Source organism: Crinia signifera, chromosome 1 (assembly GCF_055691185.1).
Source record: "Crinia signifera chromosome 1, ASM5569118v1, whole genome shotgun sequence".
NCBI classification, from domain to species: domain Eukaryota; kingdom Metazoa; phylum Chordata; class Amphibia; order Anura; family Myobatrachidae; genus Crinia; species Crinia signifera.
The window spans coordinates 375208830-375235313 of NC_139217.1; the positions used below are offsets into that span (position 1 = coordinate 375208830).

A 26484-nucleotide genomic window follows, 5' to 3' on the forward strand; every position below is an offset into this window, starting at 1 on the left:
TGTGGCCACTGGTCACAAGATTGCACATTGTGTATGCACTACATCATTTGTCCGGGAGCTCCAGGGAAATGGTTGACATCGCATGGTTTGTAAACGTACCCAGCTTCATATGGACCTGCAGCATAAGTGCATATTCTCTATCCTTATGCTCCTAAGAGATCACATAAATACTATTTTTTGGATAGATTTTTTTAGAAATAATAATAATAATAAAAAAGGATTGAGCTCTTTCTAGTTCTCTTTAACATTTGTAAATATAAAATAGTTATGAAAATCAACTCAGGGTTTTGGAATTTGTATCCCATATGTCTTGGATGAGTGGAATGCTGCATTTTTGATAAATAGGTATGAGTTTGAGAACAATGTATTCTCATGGATCTTCTAACACCTCTGCATCTTCCACATTTTATTTTTATTGTTTTTCCATACCTCAAGAGAAAAATCATTGTCACGGTAAATACAGATTGTATTTATTAGAATACAGGAAGGAAATGTCTGCAAACAATCATTGCTCCAACCAGTGGAGTTACAGAGAAAGTACAAATCCACCAAACATTAAGCAAGAATGATTTATCACTTTTATTAAGCGCCAGCTTACCGCTGGCTATTCCCAGAATACCGGATTTTGCTTGCCTTATTGGACAATTACCAATCATATTACAACGCAGTATAAAAGTTTGGTTGAAAATGGAACAACTTAAATTTGAACACCATTTTATCCTCGTTGGCTCTTCCATTCCTCACTTCACTGCCCAGGGGCAGACAGAGATTTGTTCATAAACTGTCTTTTCACAAAGCACATCCACCACTAGAAACAAAATGACATTGGTTAAAAGGAAAGTAAAATTTATATCATCATGGGTTCTGCAATAAGGATACATGGTAGTTCGCAAAATATATATATAGACATAAGCCATCAATTTAGCCTGAGGAAAGGACACATGGTTCTCGATACGCGTTAGAGGAGGTTTCCAGTGCTGGTGTGTGGTTAAAGTACCTGGAGGCGGATTTTTCTGGAGAACCCAGGACACCTCAAAAAGATCATTCTACAGGCACTTTCTCTTACTGACATCTGGTAAACACCCAACTATACCATTGCACCGTTGAGGAGTTTTATATATTTACAGTGCGTCATTTATATTTGTTTTTAAAACTATTGTACTATTAAATTAGCAATTTTCTCACGGCCCAGGTGGATGCTGGGAAAAACGGGTATACCAGGTCAGGGAGGACCGGGTACCAAGGAGCACTTTTTATTTAAGGTAGTGCAGCCCGTAGCTCCTCCCCCTAATACCCCTTCCTGTCCTCAGAGACCAGTTGTTTCCTTCGTGCTTTGAGGAACATTGCGCATTTTCAAGGAGACGGCTGTTTCAGCCCTTATTCTTTATTTTTACTGTCTTTTTTTCTTTTCACAAGGTAGTCAGTGCAGCAGTAGTGCTGTCACGGACACCAGCGGCGCCTCCTCCCGGTGACTGACACGCTGACCTGTCGGCTAGTGCAATATCAGTTACCTCCCTGCACTAGGAGGGAGAGGCAGCAGGTAGGACGCTGTACGTGGCACACACTGCCGGTTGGGGGTGATGTCACTGGCAGGTCCTGGCAGCAGCACCCGGCTCATGCCGGGGATACCGCTAGACCACCAGGGTATTTTACACAAATATGAGGCTTAACCCTGTGGTTCCAGGAGGGGACAGAGTTTGCCTCACTCATGAGTTTCCCCATCGAGGGAGCTCCTCTCCTCCCCCCTCATAGCTTGCGGGGAGCCATTTTAGGCACACTGTAGCTGGCTGGTCTGAGGAGAGGAGCCCAGAAATCGTCCCCGTGTGCCTCCACTGTTATTCAGTGTCCAGGTGTAACTCTCTCACCCCACTTTTTAGTGTTGGTGCTGGGAGATAGTGCATATCTGTTTCTATTGTGTAAACGTCTGTACAAATACGGTCTGCATTTCATTTTATTATGATTTTCCTCAGTTTATTGTTTTTCTGGATGTGAGTATTCATTGATCAAGCATCCCCTGTACTGGCTAACCGGTTACAGTATTTAGTCACTAATTTATTTATTGGTGCCTGTGTACAGTACTTTCTCTCTCAATACGTTTCACACTATTGTGTGAATAGATTACATTGGTAGACATCCAATCTTACAATGTCTTTTAGGGGCAAGGGTAACGCTCCAGCGCTGCGGCCCTATACATGTACTTCATGTAAAAAGAACTTTGCATGTGCTGAGCAGGACCATACTGGCGCATGTGAGCGCTGCACTCTGCTGGGACCCAGTCCACAGGTTATTGCGGAGGTTCCCTGCGAGCCTGACTGGGCTAATACCTTGTCCTTTTCAATGAGGGAACTAGCATCTCAGCTGGCAGCCTCGCGTATTGTAATAGCCCCTCTTATTCCGCAGGTTTCACCTCAGCCACAGGAACCAGTGTGGGTACAGGGCCTGTCACAGTCTGTTCAAGGCTTAGTACAGGTATCATCTTTACTGCAACAGGCTTTAGGCGCCACTAGTGCTCGTGCTCCTGCACGGTGTAGCACATCACAGACTTTACTTACACAGGATACAGACGATCCTGTAGAGGAGGGGGAAGAGGATCATATGACCCAGGCCAGGGTGGATAGTCTGATTAAATCTATCAGACTAACCTTAAATATTAAAGGAATCTGAATCCCAGACTCCCTCTGAGGGCCCTATTTTCAAAAGAAAAAAAGAAGGACCCGGCAGTGTTCCCACAGTCCACTCAGCTGGACAAAATATTCCAGGAAGCCTGGAAACAGCCAAATAAAAAATTCCTGCTTTCTAAGTGAATTTCAACCTTCTACCCTATTCCAGAGGATTATAATAAATGTGAGACACCTCCTCAGGTTGATGCCCACGTAACCAGACTAGTGAAAATCGACCACGCTACCCGGTATACGCTACCCGGTATGGACATCACTTCTCTAAAAGACCCGGTAGATAAGAAATTGGATTAATTTCTTAAATCTATATATACCAATGCAGGTGCGGTCATTAGCCCATCTTTTGCAGCGGCCTGGACTACCATGGCTATCGTCACTGGGCCGATGAGTTGCCTTCAAATCGGGTACATGCAGGTCAGAACTTGTGTCCATCGTAGACAATATCAGAGAAGCAAACACCTCTCTCAGTGAAGGGGTTTTAGATTGGGGGCGTTTGCTTCAAAAGTATCGGTAATGGCAGCTCATTTTCACAAACAAGGAGTACAGATCATCTCGTACCTAGATGACCTTCTCCTCTTGGACATCCTTCAGACTCACTTGAAGATAACAATAGACCTCCTCCAAGAACACAGTTGTTTGGTCAATTGGAGGAAGTCCAGCCTGACTCCTGCGACTTCCATAATACATTTGGGAGCCCTCATAGACAGTCTTACAGAGGGTCTTTTTACCTCGACAAAGGAGATTGGAGTTACAGGCGCTGATTCGATCCTTCCTCAAGCATCACAAAGGGCCTTATTTTGGTTCATTCTTTCTGACAAAATCCTTCTTAGATGGGCAAAACCATGTGCACTGCAGGTGGGGCAGGTGTTACTTGTGCAGAGAGAATTAGATTTGGGTGGGGTTTTACTTCAAAGTGAGATCTATATTGCAGTGTAAAAATAAAGCAGTCAGTATTTTCCCTGCACAGAAACAAAATTACTCACCCACATCTAATTCTCTCTGCACATGTTACATCTGCCCCCCCTGCAGTGCACATGGTTTTGTCCATCTAAGAAGGATTTTGTCAGAAAGAATGAACCAAAATAAGGCCCAAAGTATCAATCCATCTGTGTATGAAAGTGGTAGGCAAGATGGTGTCCACTTTCCCAATGGTGGAGTTCAGACAATTCCACTCTCATACCCTCCAGTTAGCGCTCCTCAGTCGCTGGAATCGGTCACACCTTTACTTGAAAACCCAGTTTCTGGGTTTTCGAATCTCCCTTCTATGGTGGCTCCAATCGGAAAACCTCAAAAAAGGTTGGTTATTTGCAAATCACGATTGGGTGGTCGTTACCACAGACGCCAGCTTACAGGGCTGGGGAGTGGTGGTACAACAACACTCCTTCCAGGGCCTTTGGAAGAGTCAGGAGTCCAAACTCTCAATTTATGTCCTGGAACTACGGGCCATCCACAAGACGTTCATTGAATTGTGGAGCCTTCTTCAAGGAAGACCTGTACGCATTCAGTCGGACAACGCAACAGCTGTTGCGTATGTCAATCATTGAGGAGGAACAAAAATCCGGGCAGCAATGCAAGAAGTTTCTCACATACTAAGGTGGGCAGAAAAGTATGTTCTAGCCCTTTCGGCGGTGTACATTCCCAGAGTGTTTTGAATTGGGAGGCAGACTTCCTAAGTCGCCAAACAATACACTCCGGGGAGTGGTCCCTCCACCCAGAAGTATTCGCTATCCTGTCGGATCGGTGGGGTCGTCCACAGGTGGACCTGATGGCATTGTGACACAACAGGAAACTTCCAATGTTCGGCTCAAGAACAAGGGATCCTCAAGCCTGCCTGATAGACGCTCTGTCCGCCCCATGGCCTTTTCAAAGGGTATACGTGTTCCCTCCGATAGATCTTCTGCCGCGTTTCATTCAAAGACTCAAACGGGAGATGGTGGTAGCAATCCTAATTGCAACCAAAGTGGCCCAGGCGATCATGGTACCCAGACCTTCTACGTCTATCCAAGGCACCTCTGTTCCCCTTGCCTCTTTGTCTTTGGTCTTGAGATATTTGACTAAATCACCTTTCAAGCCTTTGGATTCAGTGGACCTTTCCTGGCTCACGCAGAAAACCTTGTTCCTACTGATAACGATGTGGTTCACTCACACCCTAACAATGAGAACTTAATACCATTATGTAACCCCAACACATGCATTATGACTAACTATTTGATCCTCATGCTTCAATATACAGTAATGTACTTTGTATCGAAAAAAAAAAAAAAGAAAGAGTGGTCCTTCGTACTAGGAGTAACTAGATTCCACATTAACCAGGAGATTGTGGTCCCGGTTTATTCACAGAGTCCTTCCTCATTGGATGGAGACGATTTATCATCGGTGGATGAGTCCTAGGACGTTGTTAGGGCCTTGTGTCTTTACGTTTCTAGGACGGCAACTATCAGGAAAACTGATTCACTATTTGTCCTGTACAATGTAGAGAAGCCTGGTTGGCCAACATCTAAAGGAACACTGGCAAGTTGGTTACGCTACACAATACGGCAAGCATAATTGTCAGCTGGTGTAACGGTCCCACATTCAGTGCGGGCACACTCCACACGGTCCATGGGGACTGGTGTTTTGGCTGATAGCATTTGTAGGGCGGCCACGTGTTGTTCTGCTCACACGTTCATTAAATTTTATTGTTCTGACACTTTCGCCTCGGCTGATGCGGCTTTTTGGCAGGGGTGTCCTCAGTGCAGCTCGGGAGTGTTCCCACCCTTAGGGGACAACAGCTTTAGGACGCCCACCCTTGTGCTCCACATCAGCAGTTAAGTTAGTTTGGCAGTAGTTTACTGCCCTTGGTTGTATGTTCTGTTGAATGGTTCTTCTCTCCTATACCTATTCCTCGGCTTGTTAAGTTAAAACTGGTCTCTGAGGACAGGAAGGGGTATTAGGGGGAGGAGCTATGGGCTGCACTGCCTTAAAGACATAGTGCTCCTTGGTGCCTGGTTCTCCTAGACCTGGAATACCAATTTTTCCCAGCATCCACCTCGGACTACGAAAAAAGGATTTTACTGGTAAGGACCAAAATCCCCTTTTTTTGGCTATATTGGTTTTCTTATATTCTATATGGCTCCATCATATATTATCTTATTGGCGAGCCTTTATTAGGCGAAGATACGTAAGATAAGGAGAGCCTTATTCTTTTATGTGTGTTCACTCTCGTCTTACACACATTGATTAAGAATGTCTTATATAGTCTCACTATTCACCAGTTATATGTCAGCGCACAGGGCTACCTTATTTTCTTATTTCTCACACAGTGTAATAAGGTTCACAAAATAATATTGATATTATACGAGCTGTTTAGGCACCCTGATTTTACCTATCCCTTTGACCATAAACAATTTGATTTGGTCCTGGACCACCAACCCAAGGCATCCCTGCAAGGGCATCGTGGTTACCCAGAATGCCTAGGCACACAGCTTGGGAACCACTGTTATAAGCATAGGCAGATAAAAGCACATTTTTGCAGTATACTCAGCGCAATGAGAGTTACATGCATAGGTTGTAGAAGGAAGTTACAGCAAATTACCTTGCTCGGTTTGTCATTCTGAGGGTCAAACACCTTCTCACACAGCCTTAAGCCAGTCTCTTGTCTCAGCTGTTGTAGGTAGGCCCTCATCATCTCTGGAAGAAAAAAGGAGAACATGCAGCAATACAAGCTAGTATCTTATGCAGATGATAATAAGTTTTCTAAGTGTGACCGGAACACAGTTGTGTGCAATTATTTCACAGCAATAGGAATAGGAATCGGGGAATTGCACAGCTATATAACAAATCTGTGCATGTCCTAAGCAGTTATTAAAAGGTCACCCTGCAGATATAGATCTAATTAACGGACTGAACAGTGCTCTATTCATGCAGAGATAAGTTTCTATTAACATAGGGAAAGCCCCCTTCCCACACAAAAGACTATCTATACATACATATCTATATATCTATATCTATTTATTTATTTTATTACATATGACTTTAAGGAAATTCTTTCTTTTTTAAATATAATGTGTATATTATGCTATGTGATTATTAAATATTATAATTGAAACTATATTGCTTCCTTTTACAGAAATTGGATTTAATAGGTAAATAAATCAACTAGCCCCTCTACTGTGACATCTGTCCACTGGGGACACTAAAGTGTGTTTAACAAAATGTGTGGTGCTGGGAGTATTTACATATTATACTTTAATAAAAATGTCAGCTTATTATATTAACACAAGACTTGTGACTAATTAAACATAAGGCTATACATATTACAATGTACTTTCAATCCACTTGTTTTTTATTGAATTAATAATATAGATGACAATTAACCCAATATAATCAGGCTGATCAGGCTGTGAAACCAATAATAGCCCAATCTGGTGGAAATTTATGTTATAATAACAATCATCAACTGCCCTGAATTGCACATGCACTAGAAAGCTCCTTGTAATCTGCCAGGTGACAGTTGTACTGTGTGTGGTATATTAAGTTTTTGAATTTACAATCTGTTAATAATGGTCTGATGGACATGTGTATTCCTGAATTGTATATAAAATATTTCTGTATAATAATACAATCTTTTTTTGTAAACAGAAAAAAATACAAAAGAATCTACTGCAGAATCTTACCGTCTTCCTGTTTGTTGGAAGGCTTTACATACATGGCATTGAGGGGGAACCCTGGTTCTCCTGGAATGGGGAAGTTTGTAATCCCCAATGTGTACATTTCCTTTTCCCCCTGTCCCTTAGAATTACACTGAGAGAAAGAGAAAAATAGATTAAACAGGTATTTGATCTCTTAACATTTTTTAAATGTGTGCTGTGTAATTACGTGGTCGATAACTACACCCAGGGTTACTGATTGCTGCAGAACTGAAAATATTTTTTACAAATAAAGATTTAACATTTCCCCTTTTTGTTTGTCACTATAGTGAGTTAGAATTGCAAATGCAGGCTGGAAGTATGTGTGTTTTTTCACTTTACAGACCAGTTGGACTTTGGTGCTGCAGAGGGCATAAAAGGTCTTAAATGCTACAACTGAATCTTGTCCAGTTCTGGAAATAAGAGAATGTATCTGAAAAAGGGTAGAGCTTCCAGGCCCTTCTTGGACTCACTTTAGGCAAGCCAGGGGTGATGCTACAAGGCCCATCGAGCTGCCACTGAGGAAGTGGAGATCTTGGGATGCAAAGGTCCCTGTATTCAACGCCACCTCCCGGCCTCTCCAATGCTATCCAAAATAGACAGGAGGTTCAAACCACAGATGGTTCCTTCTTTTTGTGACTGAAAATAGGTGGATCTGAAGCAAATGAAGTATAGTTATCCTTAACCTGCAAGACCAGTTTTACCGTCTTCACCAAAGCATCAACCCTGAAGCCCAGGGCCTGCTGCAGGGAAATGAAAAAAGGCTGCTGGGGCTACCAGCACCAATAGGTGAGGTAGAGAACAATACAATTTGACTTAAGTACAGTGCGGACCAGCAGCACAGTAAAGTGAATAGGTTTCCTGGACTTGCACAGGTAGCAGGTGAGAAAATTCCTTTGATGGGGAACCTAGACATATGAACCAGGGGTGGGGGTGGAGCTATGGGAAATCTCCATCTGAAACCCCAGGGACCTGCTTCCTAGCCCCTTATGCAGAGTATGCCCCTGGTGGACTAGAAGTGACAGAATACCAATGCCAGTACCCTCACTCTTGGCTTTTCTGGTGCAGAGGAGGTGCTGGTGTGTCTGGTCATGGCGTCAGTACTGCAGTGTGTTGCTTATGGAGTGGTCAGTTCTGTAAATGCCCATTGCCCGGCATTCAGTAACAGTGAAAAAAAGTTGGGGGGCGTGGCCTAGCGGTACATGGAGTAGGACGCGTGCCGGCGAAGCTCCTGACCGCATGATCCTGTACTAATCCTTATCGGAGGGAGAGAACCTCTAACGAGGCAGATCTCATCAGCCTACCTGCCCCTGACGGTGCTGAGCCGGTGGAAGTGTCCCTGTGCTGCCTGGCTGCCCGGTGCCGATCCCCGCTGAGCTCGCGTCTCCTGAGACACGCTGCCGGGCGCCATTTTGGAAGGGGAGACGGAGAGGAACGCGGAGGCGCCGACTGGGGGACACCGCGCCAGGAGAGCTGCGGCTGCTACTGGGGTAACTCTGCCCTCAAGACCCTGTCCATCGGAGCGCAGCACTCCCCACAACCCTGAGACAGACCAGACGGAGCCGGAGACGCCAGACTGCGCTCACCCCGCCGGCTGACAGACCCGACAACGGGGGAATCCTTCCCCTGCTGGAAATCTCTCCTATATTGTCATCGTCGACGGAGGGGGCTTGAGGTGACGGGGGAGTGACGACTTTGCTGGCTGAGGAACATCTGTGGACCCCTCTCGACCAGCTGGGCCCTAGAGGGAGCGGTGAGTGTCCTGCCGCCATTTTGTGGAGGGGAGCTCTCAACAGAGCAAAGACCACCCTGTACCCAAAATTACACCTGAGCCCTGCATACCGCTGGGAACTTTGTGCCTTGTAGATAAAGGCTGCTATTCCTACTGTCCCACACTGGGCTGAATATATACGGTGAGGGGAGGGTCTCTACACAGGGATCTGCTTCCCCATCACCCTGTCTTGGAGGGCTGCCTGTAGAAGTGGGACCCCAGCGTGACCTCCCTTCCCCACACATAAAGAGTTGTTGCTTCGGATCTGTGCCCCCCCGGAGACACGGAACTGTGACCAGTGCAAACAGCTGTGCAAACACTGTGCACCTATTACACCCTCGCTCCCCTACGCTGGACTCACACCTGTTATCCCCTCTCCTGCAGCACCCTTTACTGTGAGGTATCCTGTGAACACTGCCTCATATTCTGCTCACCTAATATTGTGCCTACACTGCTGATAGCCTTGGTCAGCTATAAAAGACTGCTGTGATCTTTCCCCTATTGACAGACCACGTTATAACCTATGTCCCGAAGAAACACGCCAGCCGCTGCGGCAAAGCTGGCAAAATTTGCCAGGCTAGAACCTGTGTCGGATCCTGTACCAACCCCTGCCGAGCCCCTTCCCTCAGGGTCTGATATGGCGGAATCACCAGAGGTAACAATGGCTCAGCTTTTACAGGCTATTACTGATTCGGAGAAGAGACTTGCTGGCAGGGTTGCGGAGGTGAAAATCGACATATCCTTCATAAGGCAAGATATGCAGAAACTAAGGGACCGAGTCGAAGAGACTGAGACCCGAATCTCTACACTAGAGGACACCACTGCACCTATCCCTGACCGCCTCTCCACGCTGGAATCCCAAATGACAACATGTCAGCAGAAGCTGACAGATATGGAGGGGAGACTCAGGAGGAATAATGTGAGATTCGTAGGCCTTCCTGAAAAGGCGGAGGGTACAGATCCTGAATCCTTCCTCGAGGCTTGGCTGATATCCCTGTTTGGTAAGGACGCCTTTACCCCACAATTCGCAGTGGAGAGAGCACAGAGTACCCACGCGTCCGTTACCCCCTGGTGCACCACCACGCACATTCATTGCGAAGCTTCTCCACTACAAGGACCGAGATGCTGTTCTTCGACTTGCAAGATTGAAGGGTCCCCTTATCTACGAGGGCCAGCGGGTGGCGGCCTTCCAAGACTTTTCTGTGGAAGTCCAAAAATCTCGATCTCAGTTTACTGGGGTTAAGCAACGCCTACGATCCCTCCAACTGAAATACTCAATGCTTTACCCTGCACGGCTGAGAGTGGTGGCTGGTACCCGTACCCATTTCTTCGATACGCCTCAGGCGGCCTCGACATGGATGGACACACAGCCGGCCCCGAGAGAGCTTCCTCCTTGAACTGGCCCTCTGCTGTATATGCTGGGGACTGCCCGATATGTGCAAAGTCTCTCTTTCTTCTTTGTCTCTTATAGGCACTTCTATTGGTAATGTATGACGCATAAGATAATGATACTTAGAGATAATCCCTTAACAAGAGGTATATTCTCTTTTATCCGACTAAATGAATATATGTCTAGGTCAGGACTACCATGTACTTCAGGTTATAAATAATAGTTGCCCCCTAAGGGTTTGTTTTTTTTGATTGTTTTTCTTGGTTGAAACGTCTCCTTAAGAGGAGTCGATTCGGGGTTTAATGTTAGGGAAGCAAAGTGTGCCTATGTTTGGGTGGGTATGCCGGGTGGGACGGGATTTTCTTGTATATCTTAGTTTTTTTTTATTTTTTTTGCAATGTGTGTACTGTTCCTATATATTTGCTCCTGGATGCTGGGTGGGATGGGATGACCCAACGTGGCACTTTGCTGCATGCGGCCCCCTCCTACCCATTATCTTCCCCTGTATTGTGCAATGGTGAAGGTTATCGGGTGGAACGTTAGGGGTCTTAATGACCGAGTTAAACGCACCTTGGTATTGAACCAGCTCAGGGCTCGTTCCCCAGGAGTCGCATGCCTTTTCGAGACATACCTTGTGGGTAGCAGAGTGCTTGCACTTAAAAAGCCATGGGTGGGTTGGGCCTTTCACTCGGTCTTCCACCCCAACTCCAGAGGAGTCTCGGTATTAATACATAAATGTATGGGGTTCAAATGTCAAAAAGTGCATTTAGACCCTAGAGGCTGCTATGTATTCCTGGCAGGTACTTTGTGTGACTCCCCCCTTGTAATACTGGCCATTTATAACCCACCTCCGTACCAACCCACTATAATCAACAAAGCATGTACCTTTATGCAGGACTTCCCATCATACCCAGTTATAAGTGTCGGGGATTTTAACGCTGTGATGGATGAATCCTTGGACAGGTGGAGACCTGTTCCCGGAGGGGGACGGAGCGGGGCTACACCCTTTGCTCGACTCATTGGGGAGGTGGGCCTGATAGATGTTTGGAGACTAAGATACCCGACGACCAGCTGCTTCTCATGTTTTTCTGGCACTCATGGGGTTTTCTCACGTATCGATATGGCACTGATCTCTAGGCGGCTGATCCCCTCTGTGACTGCTATCGAGTACTTGCCCAGGGGCGTCTCGGACCACTCCCCGGTGTGTCTTGAGGTGGAGTTGGAGGGAACCAGGGGCGCAAAATTCTGGCGCTTTAACCCTTTCTGGCTGACGCAGATGGGAGCAGCCTCTGAACTGTTGGTGTTATGGGAGGAATTTTTTGTAAATAATCCTGTGGAGGGGGATGCCTCCCTGGTCTGGGACACATTTAAGGCATTCCTGCGTGGCTCACTAATTTCCCGGGTCGCACAGCTGAAGATCTTTAGTCGCAGGGCTGAGACTGAGTTGGAGGGGCAGAGTACAGAGCTTGAGCAGAAATACTTGGCAACCGGGCTTGAGGCGGACCGTGTGGAGTGGCTCGTTGTACATAAACAATGGACGGAGATGCTGCTGGATAAATCCAAGCGACGTCTCCTGTTCCAGTCCCATGACTTTTACACACAGGGTGACAGATCGGGTAAATTTCTGGCTTACCTGGCCAGAGAAAACCTTCCACCGACAATAGTGCACAGTATACGGCGGGAGGACGGTACAATATGTTCGGGAACTCTCCCTGTAGCGACCTCCTTTTATAACCACTTTGAGAAAGTATATGACACCCGAGTATCCTACAGCCCGACAGAACTAACCGACTACCTTACTGAGATCACGATTCCCAGCTTAAACACTGACTCTAGGGAGTTCCTGGATGCTCCCCTTACACTGGAAGAGGTTGAGGCGGCAATTAAGACTTTCCCCAATTCTAAGTCCCCGGGAGTGGACGGACTTCCAATTGAAATATACAAAACCCATGTTACATTCTTTGCCCCTAAACTACTATCCCTGTATAATCATTTGCTGAAACAGGGCTCCCTGCCTGTGTCTATGGCGGAGGCGCTGATTGTCCTTATCCCGAAACCTGGCAAAGACCCGTTGTCCCCTGACTCTTACCGGCCCATCTCACTATTATCCACTGACGTCAAAATACTGGCCAAGTTGCTTGCGATACGCCTGAATGCGGTTGTACTTCAGGTGGTACATGCTGACCAAACTGGCTTCATGCCTGGCAGATCGACAACCCTAAATTTACGTCGCCTCTTTACTTATTTGCAGTGGGCCCGGGAGGGAATGGAGGACGCGGTGGTGGTCTCATTGGACGCAGCCCGCGCTTTTGATTCGGTAGAGTGGGGCTACTTGTGGGAGGTCCTAAGTAAGTTCGGAATAGGCCCAAATTTCCTTTCATGGGTCAAATTGCTATATACAGGGCCGACTGCTCGCGTGATGGTTAACGGTTACACCACAGAATCCTTTAGCTTGGGTAGGGGAACCAGGCAGGGATGCCCCCTGTCCCCCCTGCTCTTCGCACTTGCGGTGGAGCCGTTGGCCTGTCACATTAGGGCGTCCCCCTTAATAAAAGGGTATGAGATAGGAGACACCGAGGAAAAAAATCGGGTTATATGCGGACGATATGATTTTGTATTTATCTGACATGACCTCTTCCCTCCCAGCGTTACTGACCCTGATGACGGAGTATGCTAGATTCTCGGGGATCGGAATAAACTGGGATAAGTCAGTGGTGTTCCCCCTACTTTCTAACACGCAACAACCACAATCTTACAGTTGTCCTCTGCGCTGGTGCACACAATTTAAATACCTGGGTATCCAGGTTTCCCACACGCCTGCCGAATTCATATCCCTGAATCTGACCCCGCAGATTGACCACCTACGCCAGAAGGCCCGTACCTGGAAAACACTTCCCTTATCTGTGACAGGCAGGGTGAACCTTATAAAAATGACAGTCCAGCCCAAATTTCTATATATACTGCAGAATTCGCCCACCTACATACCTATTTCCAACTTATCACTAGACACATAGTTTCTTTCATATGGGGAGATAAGCGCTCCCGGGTGGCAGCTAAGACCCTATGTCGGTCAAGATATGACGGAGGCCTCGCACTCCCAGACTTAAGATTATACTATCTGGCGGCACAACTGGCCCAACTCGCTGGATGGGTCACACCAGCAAACCGTGAGAACCTGTCTATGGCTCTTTTGAGCAGGGCGGGCCTCTCCTTCACTCCCTTGCAGTTCTTACTAGCAAAGTCTACGATGGGGACGCTTCCACCTCTTTTACAGCAGGCTCGTAGAGTGTGGGTGACAGTGGGAAACATACGGGGAGACCCGGTAATAGACTCCTGCTCTCCTATATGGAGAAATAAAGAATTTCCTGAACTACATAAATTAAAAACAGGCACAGACTGGATGTCACTTGGGGTCTCTGAACTGGGCCACCTCTTTCAAGACGGAACATTCTGTTCTTTTGAGCAAATGGTTGATAAATATGCAGTACCGAGACAGTTTTTTTATAAATATCTCCAGCTTAGGCATGCGGTGGGTGCGCAGTGGAGGGGAAATACGCCTGAACTGGCTACATCCCCGGTCCGCACACTGGTTAGTAAACTTCCGGTTCGTGGGAAGGTCTCAGCTCTGTACTCTCCCCTGCTCACCTTCTCGGGGGTGGGCCGTTTGGAGGGTTTACGGGCCAGATGGGTTGTAGACCTGGGGCCTATTGAGGATGAAGAGTGGTCACATATGCTGAGTTCACCTAGGGATGCCACTGCATTTGCACGATTTCAGCAGATCCAGTTCTATGTCCTGCACCGGGTCTACTGGACCCCTCACAGACTTATGAAGATGGGTGGTGCTGGGTCTGATGTGTGCCCCAAATGTAAGAGCCCAGATGCGGACTTCTGGCACATATTGTGGCAATGTCCACGGGTACACTCCTTTTGGATGGCTGTTTTGGCTAGCATACGGGATACGGGAATACAAGCCCCACTGACTAGCCCCCGGGTATGTGTCTTCGGACTTGAATTGGAGGAGCTGCTCCCTAGGTTCCACAGAATTTATGTTAACACCCTTCTCACGCTGGCCCGTGTATGCATTGCAAGGACCTGGATGGGACCTTCAGCCCCAGCACACGCAGCATGGATAGCCCTGGTTAACACTACTGTATCCCACGAGCGCTTCATGTACACTAAGAGGAACTGTATGGGGAAATATGGCAAGGTTTGGAGTCTATGGCAATCGTCTCCCCTATACTTACAGGACTCGAGCCTGTGAATTATCATGATCCTGCCTTAAGTTTATAGAACCCCCAAGGACATGTTAGTATTTAAGACTCGGCTAAGAATTCACTGAGACCCTATATCGTATGAAACCATTGCACCCACTTACATGTGATAAACATTGATTAATGTAACTGTGTATATGTACAAGATGGAGCATGATAAATATATCCTATGTATATTATAACTTGGAATAATGTAACACACAAGTAATTGTTTTATATTTTTGTTTATTATTATTATTTTTCTTTTTGTTTAGTAAGTTACGTAATTGTTTTATATGCAACTTTTCAAAAACTAATAAAAAAATACTTGATTCAAAAAAAAAAAAAAAACAGTGAAAAAAAGTTGACAAAAAACAAAAGCCTTTACCTGGAGGCACCAAGAATATAACTGGCGCACTCAAAGAAGTGAACTCCTTGGTTCAAGGGTCTCCTGCACCCCCCCCCCCCCAGTCACGGAGCCCACCACTGAATTCCACCCCCCAAACGTTCAATTGGTTTACTGAAAGCTACAACTGTTTCCAATGCTGTTAAATAGCTACAATGGTATGATACAATGCAGATTATGAGCTAAGGGCTTACATCTATGTGAAAATGCTCTTGGTTCTCCACCATTATGATCTCTGCTGAAAATGCTTACCTTCTGCAATTTTTTTAGGCACTCAGAAATGTAAAGAGTGATATATATCAATGTCCGGTCAGCTTCATTCTAAAAATAACAGGATTTAAAATAATATTAAGTATCAACAAATTAAGTTATTGAAAATAATGAATAAATAAAGTCCCTGCTAAGGGAGAATTTGATATCTGATGAAAGACAATAAGAGTGGCAAGGCTTATTTTGCTCTACTGTATATAATGATATGCTGTGGTCTGTCTACTCTTCGCCATGCGCAGCGGTAACTGATGCACGCGCCACGGCCAAAATATCCCCCTGCATTAGATGGAGGAAGATGTCACAGTCGGGGTAAGCACAGAGGAGGCCCAATTTGTTTGTGTAGGATAATGAATGTGTTGTGAAACTACAAATGCAGACGAGCAATGCCAGCCACATAATATAAGAAACCCCTACAGACCAAGAACTGGCCTGCGGTTTCATGCAGATTCCCCTGTGATCTCAGCGCGTAGATACATATTGTGCAACTATTAAGCCTGCTCCAAGCTAATGCTTCGAAAGCTAGTTTGCTACCTAGTGATTGTGCATGTGAGAGAATGATGTAGTTTTACTTGCTGCCAACAGATGGCAGTGTTTCGGACACACAAACGAACACTAGACATATATATAGATGATGATGCTCAGCGATCGCTATGCCAGTTTGCATAGTGCTTCTTACATGGTTAAGATTATGCTCAGAGAGCAAAACACAAATATCCATGATTTTAGAAAGGCAAGGATTTTGGGTACTTATGTATTAGCAGGGAACCCAATTAACATACATACGGCACCGTAGGGAAATCGCATGCGATGCGATTTTCCTATGTAATTTATTCACTGCTCTCTGGCCTTGGGCGGTGCGATGAGATCACATCACATCGCATGCGATTTTATAGGGTGCGATGTCATTTAATGTACTAGACACTTGTATGACATACAATGGGATTTAGACATCCCCCCACTATGCACGCCACTCCGAAGTGTGGCAAGGGGCGGCGGAACGCGTCCTCCCGACCTTTTCATACCCCCACTATCCACGTGGATTTGATTTTATATAGTGTGGCGAGCGCAGCGAGCCACCGAGAACGAATTTATAAAATAAACTCCACGCCGATTTTATGTGCGGTGCGATCGCATGCGATGCAATCTCATCACACCGTCCAAGGCCAGAGAGCAATGAATAAATTACATAGGAAAATTGTATCGCATGCAAAAAACGCATGAGATGCGATGCGATTTTCTTACGCAGAATCGCACACTAAGCTATCTCGCTTAGTGGGCGCCCGGCAAATACATAAGTACCGCATTTTGTGGATGTGTAATAAATCGGACAATGTCTATGTCAACATCTCATGGCCGACATGCATTATGTCAACAGGATCAAAAAGCTAGACAGGTAATTGGTTGAAAGTGTTTAAGGCTGACATGTACAAAAATCGACAGGTTTAAATAGGTCCACATTTAAACTTTCAACACAAAATGGTTGACTTTTGTAAGAATGCCCCTACCATAGTCTTACCCTAAAAGTGTGGACCAGAATAAGGTCCTGTGTGTTATCTGGAGAAAATGTATTTTATAACAGGTCATGAAATAGAATATCCTGATAAAAAGAAAATTGCCAAAAAAACTAATTTTTTTCGATGATGTATTGGAACAACTGTAATATATTAACTGATAAAGAAGATTGTACACTGTATTGAAAGTCATCTTTATGTCCATGTCGCTATGTTGCCATCCTCTCAAGCTACAGAGATAACCCAACCACTGGACTCCACCATTGAAATACTCAAATCCTAGAGGTCAAAACAAAACAGCATAAAATTGTAGCGATCCACTTACAAATAACTTACCTTAATTTCATAGTTTTTAAAGAAGACATTAGCTTTGAAATAAGTTATAGCTTCATCAATAATATCTGTGTCCTTGGCTAAAAGAGAAGAAAAAGTGGAATTATAGAAAGGTCACTTACCATTGAATATTTGCGGCTAATTCCCTACACACACACACAGACACGTTTTGGGGGGGTTAGCGGCAAATATTGAGTATACCCCAAATATATCTAGGAGGCACGGCAGTAGGAATCTCCAATACCTGCTGCGATCCCTACCTTTCCCACCTGCAGCCTCCATAGGTTTCAATAAAGGACCCAATGTACCAATATCAGGCATTAACAACTCCTACAGCTAATGCCATTCTGGGACATTGTTAGCCCATTGCACTGCTGGCAGTGCGGTGCGGTCAGGGAGGTGAGCCGCGGATCAGCTCTGACCATCCTGTACCCGGCTGAGCAGTTCAGAGACAGGATCCTTTCAGAGCCCCTGGGTTATGGTATAAAACATAGACTGACTCATGGTAGACAGTCATATGGTCGACCACTAATGCTCGACAGGGCCAAAAGGTCGACATGAGGTTTTAATGTTTTTAGGGTGTCTATGTCGACATGGACACTGTCTAAGTGTACCGCGTGCGCTCGCCATGCTTTGGGTTGGGCACACTAGTTTATTCTCCCTCCACCCCCTAGTGGATGGTAGGGCATGAAATACAGCCTTTCGGCACATGTTGGCTGAAAATGTTGTAAAAAAAATGCATGTCTACCTTTTTCATGTCGGCCTTTCGACCTATTGTGTAAACCTTTAGACCCTGTCAACCTATTGTGTGTCGACCTTTAAGTCCTGTCGACCATTAGTGGTCGAACACATGACTGTCTATCATGAGTCAGTCTATGATCAGTCCGGATACCGAGCCCCTGTCCCTACTTAAATTTGCCTGTGCAATGCAATCCTGTTAGGTAGATCCCACCCAGATCGCACTGTATATGCAATCCCATAGTAATGTACGCCTAAGCATGTAAAACAATTGCTACAGCTTCATGAATATCCACAATAATTTTGCTGACTGCTAATGCACATAGTTTTTATGACAGTTTTACAGAAAATAAACCAAGTAAAGCTAAGGGATAGAGAAATATATATATTTACTAAATTATTCTGCAAATGGGCACGGCTAATTAACTCTCTGAAATCTACGCAATTTGCTCCGTAAGAAGCACACAAAACAAAATCCCAGATAACAATCCCTTAGACATCCTTTCTTTTTGCAAACACACATAGGGATAATATATAATAAGTTCCTGAACCTGTGTGTTTCCAGACAATATAAAAAAAATTTGGTTAAAATAAAAAAAAAAAGTTATAATAATGGTGCTAATGTATACAAGATGGGGTATTTTGTAGAGAGTTTTTTTATACCCATTAGTGTAAATAATTAATCCTATGCTTTTCATTAGGGATTATTTCATCTCTAGCAAACCTAGCGATGTGTAGATTAAGAATATAAAATGTCCATAAAATGGCAATTCTGTACGTAAAACTCATCTTACTCTGAAGAAAAAGACTAAAGGTCCATACACACTGGGTGATTTTGCCCAGCGTGTATGGACAGCGATGATCGTTTTCATCGCTGGGAGGAAAGCTGCTCAGTGCATACACACTGAGGCGCTTTCCCCCTTGCCCGGCGCCGACAGCGGGGGGCGGACGGCTTTGCATTGCTCAGAGTTATGCAAAGCCGTCCACAAAGCCGCTCATCTGCTGGTAATACAAGCAAGATGAGCAGCTTTCCCGGTGATGATGCAGGAGCGCGCAGCAGCAGCAGCGCTCATCACCAGGCTGTACACACTGGGCGGCTTTGACCCCATAATGGGTATTTCTTCCTCTCTGGCAATGTTGCTTTTTGTATTCAGAATATATTGGTGGGGAAAAAAATTATATTAAGTACATAATGTTTAGCAATATTAGATATTTTGTATGGTTTTGCATTGTTTAATAGTCATTTAATTACAATATTCGTGTAATTTTGCCACCACAAATTACATTACGTGTTTTTTAATTATAGAGAAAAATTATGATGGGGGGATAATTCAACGGATTCACCTGGCCAAATCTGCATGACACCCCCCGCGGTGGTAGTATGGTGGGATTTCTCTTTAAAGTGTTTACTATCCCATTGGGTAACAAGCACTTTTGAGCAAGTAGGCGAGTTATATATACACATGGTAAATATTTTGAGCAATAGAGTAGTTACCTGTAGAAAAGTAAGGTCCCTTGCTGGGGGCTGCAGGCTTAATATGAATTGATCAATACATAAACAAAATACCCACTATTTAATATTGTTAGTTAAAATTGTGAGTGCAGAGATCCTGTGATATATCTAGATAAGATAACACACATATATATATATACATACATACACACACAGAAATGGTTGCACTGCAGAAGAGATTACTATGGAGCAAGCTGGGACTTGCTACAAACCTGGGGCAGGAATGTGAATGAAACGTTTACAGAGTATTGCAGGACTTACTTTCTCTGGGGGCGGGTCCTTTGAATTGGCTTCTGATTGGCAGCAATGCCATGTTTCCTATCATTTTGGTGTCGCATTCCATCAACATGGAGTGATAGGCCTATAATATAACAGACAGATCATTAACTTTATCCAGATTTATATCATTTCAATCATACATTTAAGAACACTATGATAAATAAAATGTTCGTCAATTGTTGATGTTGTATATAATAGTCTTCCAGGTACTTATTTCCTAGCACGGCGCCCACGATCTAGATTGTATGTTGGGCCGATATCGCAAGCATTGTATGCATCTTATGTGTTTGTGCGGCATAAGATGCATGCGATGCAATCGACATGATCAACAAGATTTTTACATTGCAAGCAGTGCATGCATCTTATGTGTTTGTGCGGCATAAGATGCATGCGATGCAATCAACGAGATTTTTACATTGGAATCAATGTGAAATGGTCCCTGAGACCCAATTTTACATTTATTCCAATGTAAAAAGCCCCCAAAACCCCAATTTTAATTGCTAACCCCCCCTTACGGGTGAAATGCCCCCCGCCATTGTTAACGCCACCCCACTATTAATGCCAACCCGAAGCATGGCGAGCGCAGCGGTACGCATCCTCCGACCTTTTCAAACCCCCACTATCCACGTCGGTGTGGAGTTGATTTTATATAGTGCAGCGAGCCACCGAGCCCGAAGCGCGGCGAGCCCCACGAGGGGACGCGGAATACATGTGAAGTAGTCCGCGTGCGCTTGCCACGCTTCGGTGGCTCGATGCGCTCGCCACACTATATAAAATCAACTCCACGCCGACGTGGATAGTGGGGGTATTAAAAGGTCGGAGGACGCGTACCGCTGCGCTCGCCACGCTTCGGGTTGGTGTTGATAGTGCCGGTGGCGTTAACAATGATTATTGGGGGTTTTATTACGATTTTTATGTAATGGCATCTTATGCATCATATGGATGCATAAGATCCATAAGATGCGATATTGTACATACAATTAAAAATCTTTTCAATTGTATAGATTGTATGCCTTAATTAAGGCATACAATCTTATGTGATGGGCGCCGTGCTAGGAAATAAGTACCGTCTTCCATTAACACACACTAGTTACATATAGTATCTACATCTATGAGAGATACATCTATATTGATCATGTTTATCCAAGCATATCCACTTCTATTTCTTGGTAGATTTTACCTTAAAAACATGTAAATCAATGTATATACACTTACCTGCATACAACATGTGTGTGCAAAGTAAAAAATAAATAATTATATATATATATACACACACACATATGTATATATACACACACACACACACACACACACACACACACACACACATATGTATATATACATACACACACACACAGGCATAATGAATGATTGATGCCTTATTGTATCCTAGTGTATATATTTTCATGAGGAGAAAATGAAAAGAGGTGAATAATAAAATGTTGCCAGATATTCCAATAGTAATAATACATTAAATAGAGCACACCAAATACCACAAATCTGGAAGGAGCTGTGGGGTCTATGTATTAAGCCTTGGACATAGATACAGTACCAGCCAATCATCTCTTAACTTTCATTTTTCAAGCACAGCCTTTAATTGGGCAGTTAGTCCAGGTACACATCAGGGCAATGCGATTCCGCTCAATTCGCCAGCCTACTGTATTGGCCATACACACCAAACCAATTTAATGAATGAAGAACAATCCCTCATTCCGTCTTCATTAAACTGCACCATGTCGCATGCAATTTGACCAGAAACAAAATATTATGCTGTTATCTACCCTTTAAAGCTGATTCGCTGGTACTTTATCACTCGCCAAGGCTTACTTATCGACCCGAACGTGCTATCAAACCGTCAACGCTGGACAGACACAGTTACACACAGATAATATTGGGAGTCGAGGGCTCTTAAGGTGGCGACATAAACTGTTGTATATTGCAATGTCTATTATTGGTTTCAATGAAGTTCAACAAGGATACACGTTTGACGAGAGAGACACACACACACACACACACACACAGAGATTGAGAAAATAAACACTTTACTAAATGTCAGCAATTTCAGTCATTCCCCAACCACATACAAAGAGTAGCAGTTATAGCTTTCTTCAATATAGTGTGTGGCAATGCTAAGCAGTTCCATGAAGGCGCGCGCACACACACCAAAAGCCACTTCCTGGCCTTTACATGTTCCCTTTTATGCCTAAGCACTTCTTCTACCAGAAATGTAATCTTACCAGGGGTGCAGCAAGTAGAGACCACCAGCTATGTATTTTCTTGGGTCACAGTCTCACTAGTCCACACCAATCCTGCACCCCAATAGGACACACACACATAACTGGTAGGTTAATTGGCTCCCAACAAATTAACTCTTGAATGTCTGTGTGTGCGTGTACATGTGGTAGGGAACATAGGGGCAGATTTATTAAGCTCGGTGATGTGATAAAGTGTCTGGTTTTTATCACCGACCAATCAGCTCCTACCTGTCATTATTCAAACCAAGCCTGTAACTTCACAGTTAGGAGCTGATTGGCGGGTGATAAAAACCAGACACTGTATCAAATCACGAGCTTGATAAATTTACCCCATAGATTGTAAGCTCCACTGGGGCAGGGACTGATGTTCCAATATCCTCTGTAAAGCGCTGCGGAATATGTATGCGCTATATAAGAAACTGTTAATAAATAAATAACTAGTATCCAAGATAACCTGTGTGCAAAAATTATAAAAGCAGCTCTCCAGCTGTAACCCAGCACCTCACATGGCAAATATTACTGGGGACATTCATTCATACAATATGCATGCCTCCCTGCTTACAGTCACCACATACTACACTACAGGGTGTGTGCCATTAGTATAGGGACTGACAGATACAGCCCTGCACAGCATTTTAGCAGGGTGTAGATTGTAATGTAAAGGACAGAAGCAGAGAGGCTGTGACTCACCCCCATGTCTGCTACATGCAGCCTTTTATACAAGGACAGGTAGATGTGTGTACAGGGGTAGGGATAGAGGCTGTTACAGGGGGCCTATAGGTGCAGGAAGGAAGCTGATCGTCATTATAAGCATAATAAGGAATCTCTCCATCTTCTACTGCCAGCATCTGCCCGCCGTCCCTGCGCCCGGCTACACGCAGCGCTGCTGGCACCGGAGGAACGGGGCGATACACTACCCCGGAGAACACTTACCGGCATGATGACACGCTGAGATGCACAAAACGATATCTATACACCGGCGATGTCGCTCCCACACTTCCGCTGTCCCACCCTGGCCGTCAGATACAGGAAGTACAAAATGTGCGCTACCGCCGGCAACCAGCAGAGCTTCTGACAACGCTGCCTTGCCCATTTACGGCCGCTAGGAGGCGTTTCTGTGCAAAACATTTCCTTATACTGTGACACATCAGAGATCACTTGTTGAATTATAAATATGTGAATTTTAGTTTTACTGTATAGCAATTTCTAAAAAAAAATAAAAAATGTGGAGAAAGGATGCACACTGCCATGTTTTACTAGCTTGAATACCTACAAATATTTGGGTTTCTTCTAAGTGATTGTTATGCACATGCTGGCTCCTGGGTTTTGTAAACAATTGACTGGGCCATCCCAAGATAATTCCAGAGTATATAGGGGCCTACACACGGGGCAATGTGCACAATGTAGATTGCTCAGCACACAGCGCTGCAGCAATGTGCGCTGAGCAATGTCAGGGAAAGCATGCCAGATATTAATCGCCAGGTGACACATGGAGCGATGTAGGGCCATTTTCTAATCAATCTAGTGAATGCTGTGCAGCGGTGTGTATTTATGTAAATTTGATTTCTTAGTTTTTATTCTTAATAAATGTGCAAAAATCTCCCCCAAAAACTTTTCAAGTTGTCATTGATTCCATTTTGGAATCAGGCTGTAACATAACATAACACATCTTCTGCTTACTTGGCAGCCCTGGAAACTGAAAGGCCCCTCTCCTTTCTATGCAAAGGATGTCCATGTACAGAATATGGCAGTATGGATGGTGTAATGGTTAGCATTACTGCCTCACATCACTGAGGTCATGGGTTCTATTCCCCCCATGGCCCTAACTGTGCGGAGTTTGTATATTCTCCCCGTATTTGTGGGTTACCTCACACAATCCAAAAATATTAACCCTAGAATATTAACCCTACATGTGGTAGGGAATAGAGATTGTAAACTCCACTGGGGCAGGGACTGATGTGAATGGTTCAGATATTCTCTGTAAAGCGCTGCAGAATATGTGTGCACTATATACAGTAAGAAACTTTTATTTTGCATTAAAAAAATCTAAAGACCAGATCACCTTGCTCATGGTAGCGTTCTCCGCATTAATTCATAGAATCAGGTCATGCAAGTGCACTAAACCTGGTACACAACTAAAGATTTATCTGACCAAATTATCTGGTTGAAACAAAAATCCGGTAATGTATGTTAACAAATGACAATCGACCATTCACTCCCAAACACTGCAAAAATGGAAAAAATGATAACTTTGGATTTAACCAATTTGTCTGAGTAACTGCTGTCTGTTTGGGAGCATATTTTAGTGTGTGTCCCCCGCCCCCAAAAAAGATAGATTGGACAGATAAATCTTTAGGCCAGTGGTCAGGGAACTCGGTCCTCATTACCCCACGCAGTGCATGTTTTGCAGGTCTGCTCACAGAATCACAAGTGAAATAATTAACTCTACCTGCGGACCTTATAAAATGTGTCTGAGTAATTAGTACACCTGTGCACCTGCTGGGTTATCAGCAAAACATGCACTGTGTGGGGTAATGAGGACTGAGTTCCCTGACCACTGCTTTAGGCAGATGACTGCTAAATCCAATATGGAAGTGTAAATGTATGTCATTACTCCAGTCCTCGAGAGCTACCAACAGTTCACGTTTTCCATGTCTCCTCACAGAATCATAAGTGAAGTATTTAGCTCCACCCATGTATCTTTTAAAATGTGTTAAGTCAGTAATGAGTGCACCTGTGTACCTGCAAGGTGAGCTGTAAAATGTGAACTGTTGGTAGTTCTCGAGGACTGGAGTTGGTTACAAATCGTATAGGTTCCAGTGTTCAGAATCAGCTGCTTTGCGGAGTAGAAATCCTGAATTGTTTCACGAATATAATATCTGATGCAGCAAGTCAGATACCAAATTATTATGAATGTGCCCATATAGATATTATGTTTATAAAAAGTGCTCCATAAAAGCATTAATCTTGTGTACACTTTGAGCAGTGTCCTGCATTGCCTGTATAAATGCAGGGTCCCCCTGAGAGGGAGGAATTGAGCCAACCGAAGGTTGCGAGGATGACAATGGCCTGGGAGATCTCACCAACTCATCTCTGTCTGTTCAAAGCCTGTTTAGTACAGCAGACACAGACCTTCCCAGAGCTGCTGCTCAGGCAGGCTCCGCTTACTCAGCCCTCTGGGCTTGCGCCCCACTGGGCACAGATTCGCATGTAGGGCAAATATCCCCATGGTCTATCTGTTCAGGAGTTAATTTAAGCCCGCAAAACTTGCAGTTAATTAACATGGCCGATGCTCCTTCCCCCAACACAGCAGCATTACACCTTTCTGTCATGATTTTATCAGTGCACTAAGTCAGGCATTTGTACAAAGCCAATATATACCAGTGTACTTATCTGTCTGCGGTCTGTCCCTCTGTGGTCACCGGGGATGGCGTCGCCTCAGAAGAAACTTGTCATTGTCTGCAGGAAAAAAAGTCCTTCCAGCTCCGCACAGTGTGGGATGAAAGGGCGCCAGGGCAGAGTGAAGGAAGAGACCAATCTCCCTGCTACAGTGGGGTGGGAGGCTCTTTGGCGCCTTTTTTCCTGCGAGATGCTCCTACTGAATGTTTCTTCTATTTCCTGTGTCTCCCCTTCAATGGGGACCACTTGGAATCACCCAGCAATGCTGAGCTCCTGTAACAGGCTGCAATCTCCTCAGAGTTCAGCCTGTAAAACTATTCAAGATGGCGGGTGCCATTGCGGGGTGCCCATCACCCATGATCCCCCCCCATGCAGGGAGCCGGCTACGGGGTCCCCCAGGGTCCAGGAAACCTAATTTGTGAGGAGGTTTAAGCGCTGTGCTGAGAGACCAGACAGCGACTCTCAGAACACAGGGAGCTGACAGGACGCGCTTCTGTCAGCCCCTGCTGTGCTTTCAGTGTGAGAAAACATCCCCTGGAAGCCTCACACACTGCCTGCACGAACGAAGATGTAATATTAAATAAAAAAAAAAAACACTCTCTAGATACTCTATCGTATGGCTGCAGTGGCAGCCCTTCAGCATTGTACCCACTCCGGTGGGCACCTAAAACGAACTAAGGAATGCTGTGATGCAGAAGGAAGGAGCCTGCCTCTCAAAGCTTTAGCATAGATGCCTGGCTCCTTCAGACCTTCCTACATCCCATGGTTGAGCTGTGTCACCAGGATAGATGAAAGAGAAAAAATGATTTATGTACAAAGTGATAAGCAACCCTAGTGCTGGTGGCAATCAAAACTTTACGAACAATTAGAACCACAGCTGTTTTCCACCACATAACTGAACCTGAGGGCGACAGTTGAGCACAATTTACTTTATTTATTTCTGCATTTATCCATAAGACATTTTTTGACCAGGGGTGCCTTGAACAAATGCTTGAAAGTTTGGGAACCACTTATATAGACTATA

General features: G+C 44.7%; 1 protein-coding gene across 1 annotated transcript; it reads right to left on the reverse strand.

Moving 5' to 3' along the window:
* Positions 1-564: 564 nt before the first annotated feature.
* ARPC3 (actin related protein 2/3 complex subunit 3) lies at positions 565-23145 on the reverse strand. Its single transcript, XM_083151381.1, has 7 exons — positions 22995-23145; positions 19789-19888; positions 17280-17356; positions 15415-15483; positions 7334-7460; positions 6253-6347; positions 565-808 (listed from the first exon to the last, which is right to left on the reverse strand). The coding sequence occupies exons 1-7, from the start codon at positions 22998-23000 to the stop codon at positions 746-748; spliced, it is 537 nt and encodes a 178-aa protein (XP_083007507.1). The 5' UTR covers positions 23001-23145; the 3' UTR covers positions 565-745.
* Between the last annotated feature and the right edge of the window lie 3339 nt (positions 23146-26484).